The sequence below is a fragment of the Ranitomeya variabilis genome, chromosome 1, assembly GCF_051348905.1.
Source record: "Ranitomeya variabilis isolate aRanVar5 chromosome 1, aRanVar5.hap1, whole genome shotgun sequence".
Classification (NCBI taxonomy): domain Eukaryota; kingdom Metazoa; phylum Chordata; class Amphibia; order Anura; family Dendrobatidae; genus Ranitomeya; species Ranitomeya variabilis.
In genome coordinates, this window is record NC_135232.1 from 842,264,614 (window position 1) to 842,270,692 (window position 6,079).

Below are 6,079 nucleotides of genomic sequence, written 5' to 3' on the forward strand. Positions count from 1 at the left end.
GTTTAATCTTTATTTTGAGTTTTCAGATAATGAGATTCTCGTGCTCCGGGGCGGCCTGTGGTTTGAAAAAAAAAAAATTCACATTCAGCCTGCGCTGTAGCATAATGCGGGGGATAATATGCTTATTTTAATTTTATTTAGACATATAGTTTTGTTTAACAAACAAAAAAAAAAAAACTTCAAACAAAATGGCGCCGGCGGCCACGCCATTATGTCAGCAAAAAAAATTATGCTTTATTAAGATGGAGCCTGCGCAGTAGCATCTATAGGAGTGCGACAGATAATATAGTGCATTTTGTTTACGGTTTTTTTTTTTTTTTTCAAACAAAACTACACTCACTGGCCACTTTATTAGGTACACCTGTCCAACTTCTTGTTAACACTTAATTTCTAATCAGCCAATCACATGGCGGCAACTCAGTGCATTTAGGCATGTAGACATGGTCAAGACAATCTCCTGCAGTTCAAACCGAGCATCAGTATGGGGAAGAAAGGGGATTTGAGTGCCTTTGAACGTGGCATGGTTGTTGGTGCCAGAAGGGCTGGTCTGAGTATTTCAGAAACTGCTGATCTACTGGGATTTTCACGCACAACCATCTCTAGGGTTTACAGAGAATGGTCCGAAAAAGAAAAAAAATCCAGTGAGCGGCAGTTCTGTGGGCGGAAATGCCTTGTTGATGCCAGAGGTCAGAGGAGAATGGGCAGACTGGTTCGAGCTGATAGAAAGGCAACAGTGACTCAAATCGCCACCCGTTACAACCAAGGTAGGCCTAAGAGCATCTCTGAACGCACAGTGCGTCGAACTTTGAGGCAGATGGGCTACAGCAGCAGAAGACCACACCGGGTACCACTCCTTTCAGCTAAGAACAGGAAACTGAGGCTACAATTTGTACAAGCTCATCGAAATTGGACAGTAGAAGATTGGAAAAACGTTGCTTGGTCTGATGAGTCTCGATTTCTGCTGCGACATTCGGATGGTAGGGTCAGAATTTGGCGTAAACAACATGAAAGCATGGATCCATCCTGCCTTGTATGGAGCATCTTTGGGATGTGCAGCCGACAAATCTGCGGCAACTGTGTAATGCCATCATGTCAATATGGACCAAAATCTCTGAGGAATGCTTCCAGCACCTTGTTGAATCTATGCCACGAAGAATTGAGGCAGTTCTGAAGGCAAAAGGGGGTCCAACCCGTTACTAGCATGGTGTACCTAATAAAGTGGCCGGTGAGTGTATATGTCTAAATAAACTGAAAATATGCATATTAGTCCCCGTACCATGCTACACCACAGGTGCCGCCTGCCTGATGAATGTGATTTTTTTTTTTCAAACCATATTATATTCAGTATGTAAAATAGGGGGCAGGTCAGTGAGGGATCAGAAGGTCAGGTCAGAAGCCATACAGATGAATATCTAATCCGAGCACCGCATGAAGACCCCCCCCATAGGCCGCCCCGGGGTACGAGCATATCATTAAAGGCCCCGTCTCACTTAGCGAGATCGCTAGCGAGATCGCTGCTGAGTCACAAGTTTTGTGACGCAACAGCGACCTCAGTAGCGATCGCGCTATGTGTGACACGTAGCAGCGACCAGGCCCCTGCTGCGAGATCGCTGGTCGTGTCGGAATGGCCTGGGCCGTTTTTTGATCGTTGAGGTCCCGCTGACATCGCTGAATCGGTGTGTGTGACACCGATCCAGTGATGTCTTCACTGGTAACCAGGGTAAACATCGGGTTACTAAGCGCAGGGCCGCGCTTAGTAACCCGATGTTTACCCTGGTTACCATCGTAAATGTAAAAAAAAAACAAACAGTACATACTCACCATCTGATGTCTGTCAGGTCCCTTGCCGTCTGCTTCCTGCTCTGACTGAGCGCCGCAAAGTGAAAGTGAAAGTACAGCACAGCGGTGACGTCACCGCTGTGTTCTGCTCTCACTGTACGGCGGCACTCAGTCAGAGCAGGAAGCTGACGGCAAGGGACCTGACGGACATCAGATGGTGAGTATGTACTGTTTGGTTTTTTTACATTTACGCTGGTAACCAGGGTAAACATCGGGTTACTAAGCGCGGCCCTGCGCTTAGTAACCCGATGTTTACCCTGGTTACCCGGGTGCTGCAGGGGGACTTCGGCATCGTTGAAGACAGTTTCAACGATGCCGAAGTCGTTCCCCTGATCGTTGGTCGCTGGAGAGAGCTGTCTGTGTGACAGCTCCCCAGCGACCACACAGCGACGCTGCAGCGATCAGCATAGTTGTCTGTATCGCTGCAGCGTCGCTGTGTGTGACGGGCCTTTACTGAAAATAAAGATTAAACAACAACCACAAGACGGATTTCATCACCCAAGGTATCATTGTAATCAGTATAATGGTGCCGACCTGATACTGTGCACAATCTTGCTGACAGGTTCCCGTTCAGTCAGTATGTAAATTTTTACCATCAGTGTTTCGTCAGTGATCGTCACTGCTGAAAAAAAAAATGCCAAAGCTTCTCCTATTCATTACAATGCTAATCACAGATAGCGCAGTGCACTGATGGCATTTTCACAAACCCGTGGATTTTTATAAATAATTTTGATCTGATAAAAAAAAAAAAACGGATCTCAGTGATTTTATTGATGACCACTCGATCCGTAAAAAACTTTAGACATGTGAACAGGCCCATAGACTATAATGGGTACGTGTTCTATCAGTGAAGGACACGGATAGAACCGTATGTGACCCCTGGATGCCTGACTGAGGCCGAAATGACAGCAAGCAGGGATCTTGAAAGTTTAAAAAAAAAACTATTACAGAAACTATAAAATAAAACTACATTCGTTTACGCTTACTTACTAAAACTGGAACACCCCTTTAATTTCCCTTTTCTAGCACTGAACACTTCATCAATATTAGGCCCCAATTCATTATTTTACCTGGATTCTTCTGGGTTCTTTGATCGCCCTTATGGGACAGGTTAGTAGGGGCGCAGATGGTATGGGGTTTGGTGCATAAATGCCCAGGACGGACACTGGCAACTCTACAACTACCACTGGCACATGTGTATGGGAAGCAGCTTACACAGCGCTGGACCTTGTAGTGCACACTAAGAATAACTGAAATAAAGCCATTATTCTATAGGTGGCCAAAGCACTGAGCCATGGACGACGCAGACACTGACCTTCTTCACCTCAGTCTCCACCATGTCCATGAAGGTGTGCGCCACCAGCAGCACGATACTAATGATGAGCAGCAGCAGAGACAGGGCCCCGCAGGAGTACATGACCCTGCGCCCCATAGCGAGAGAGCACAGGACCGGCCACGACAGATACCCAGTAATGGCAGAGGAGCCGCGAACACTGACTCAGAAAGCTGCTGTCTGCTGTTTACAGGCTCCTGGCGACGCCTCACACAGCAGCGACCGCCCAGCTCGGTGTAACGTGGGGTCAGCCAGGCGCTTCGTTTTCATTCTCCAGCTCCATGGAGTGTCGTCTCCCACCCTGAGGGCTCAGTGTCTCCCATCCCCATGTCGCGAGACAATGACGACTCAGCCTAGACAACCGACACAAAGCTGGGCTGGCGGGCTTTCTCGTGCTATAGACAGATATGGATCACTAGTGAAGTACTAGAAATCTCCCCACAAGCAGCCAGTGTCACCCTGGTGTCAGCCAGTGCCCCCAATGTTTGCTCTAGCGTCAATAACAGCCCCACCATCACTGCCAATCTTTGTGCCCTCACTAAGGTGCATGCCCACACCCGTCAGCTGTAGCCCCCTATTACCAGCCAGAATACCTCCACAAGGTCCCAGCACAAACCCACCCACCAAGCTAAACTATACCCAAGTGCAAGCCCCCCACCTTCCCCCATGGTGGGTCAGAAAGGCAGTACTGTGTCATACACAGCTGTGCCCCCTATTACCTGCAGAAAACCTCCACTGGGTCCCAGCACAAACCCACCAAGCTAAACTGTACCCAAGTGCAAGCCCCCATCTTCCCCATGGTGGGTCAGAATGGCAGCACTATGTCATTGTAATAATTATAGGGGATAACTCAGGAGACTCGTTGCGTGGAAAAAGACAACTACAGGACACAGTTTTATAAGTGGTAAAGTCTATATTATCACACGGTGATTCAAACAGGTGCAGAGAGAAACTCAAGTCCACAACACTTGGTGCAAATATCAAATGCAGCTCAGCAGTCTATAGGAAACTTCAGAGGAAAATGCAATCACGCAGAAAGACTATGAAGCACAATTATTCTTGAGGATACTTGACACGAATAAGTCATTGCTTAGTCCACAACACACATAGATATGCTTATAAGGCAGTTCAAATAATATCTTAGCTCAACCAGGGAGGCCTGGGTAATAGTCTCAAGTTCTTGCAAAGCAGCAACAGCTTACATGTCCAGCAAATGCAGATGGAAGTAAACATGAGCAGCAGATGAAGGAGGATTACTGGAACTGGTGTATGCAGCAGGAACTCAGAGCAGTGTAGCAGGATAACCCCACAGGTTTACATGAGCAGGTATATAGCCAGGGAGTCAACAGAGGTCAGGAGCTGGATGCAAGGCAGAATACTCTAGCACAGTCTGAAGGCTGGGGTGGAGTTTTATAGCAGGAAGGCACAGTGCACATGAGACCAAAGACGCCATCTTGGAAAAGGGCAGTAATGCACAAAAAGGTAATAAAAAATGTTCAGAGTCCTGACAGTCATGCACAGCTGTGCCCCCTATTACCAGTCAGAATACCTCCACTGGAACCCAGCAAAAACCCACCAAGTTAAACTGTACCCAAGTGCAAGCCCCCTAATCTTCCCCCATGGTGGGTCAGAATGGCAGCACTATGTCATTCACAGCTGTGCCTCCTATTACCAGCCAGAATACCTCCACTGGGTCCCAGCACAAACCCACCAAGCTAAACTGTACCCAAGTGCAAGCCCCCTAATCTTCCCCCATGGTGGGTCAGAATGGCAGCACTATGTCATTCACAGCTGTGCCTCCTATTACCAGCCAGAATACCTCCACTGGGTCCCAGCACAAACCCACCAAGCTAAACTGTACCCAAGTGCAAGCCCCCCACCTTCCCCCATGGTGGGTCAGCATGTCAGAACTATGCCATGCACAGCTGTGCCTCCTATTACCTGCCAGAATACCTCCACTGGGTCACAGCATAAACCCACCCACCAAGCTAAACTGTACCCAAGTGCAAGCCCCCCACCTTCCCCCATGGTGGGTCAGCATGTCAGAACTATGCCATGCACAGCTGTGCCTCCTATTACCTGCCAGAATACCTCCACTGGGTCCCAGCACAAACCCACCCACCAAGCTAAACTGTACCCAAGTGCAAGCCCCCCACCTTCCCCCATGGTCCGTCAGAATGGTAGCACTATGTCATTCACAGCTGTGCCCCCTAATACCAGCCATAATACCTCCACAGGGTCCCTGCAGAAACCCACCCACCAAGCTAAACTGTACCCAGGTGCAAGCCCCCCACCTTCCCCCAAGGTGGGTCAGAATGGCAGCACTATGACATGCACAGCTGTAGCCCCCTATTACCAGCCAGAATACCTCCACTGGGTCCCAGCACAAACCCACCAAGCTAAACTGTACCCAAGTGCAAGCCCCCCACCTTCCCCCGTGGTGGGTCAGAATGGCAGTACTATGTCATTGCACAGCCGTGCCCCCTATTACCAGCCAGAATACCTCCACTGGGTCCCAGCACAAACCCACCAAGCTAAACTGTACCCAAGTGCAAGCCCCCCACCTTCCCCCATGGTGGGTCACAATGGCAGCACTATGCCATGCACAGCTGTGCCCCCTATTACCAGCCAGAATACCTCCACTGGGTCCCAGCACAAACCCACCAAGCTAAACTGTACCCAAGTGCAAGCCCCCCACTTTCCCCCATGGTGGGTCAGAATGGCAGCACTATGTCATGCACAGCTGTGCCCTCATTCAGCAGCAAGGGGCATTCCCAGACCAGTTTCTGTTCCTCTTACTCCAAGTCCCACCTTTGTTTTGTTTTTGTTTGTTTGTTTTTTGCATATGATAAAAACAAATCAGTGTTTTTACCCAATTTTTTCTCCATGAGACCACCTTCTTACCTT

The 6,079-nt window shown here is 48.7% G+C and overlaps 1 protein-coding gene across 1 annotated transcript in view; it reads right to left on the reverse strand.

The window, feature by feature from the left end:
* The window catches only part of SCARB2 (scavenger receptor class B member 2), an 89,372-nt gene extending 85,873 nt beyond the window's left edge, over nucleotides 1–3,499 (reverse strand). Inside the window, exon 1 of the mRNA XM_077276119.1 lies at nucleotides 3,155–3,499. Coding sequence (XP_077132234.1) covers nucleotides 3,155–3,271 — 117 coding nt within the window. The 5' untranslated portion in view covers nucleotides 3,272–3,499. The remainder of the gene's footprint in view (nucleotides 1–3,154) is intronic.
* Nucleotides 3,500–6,079: the final 2,580 nt, after the last annotated feature.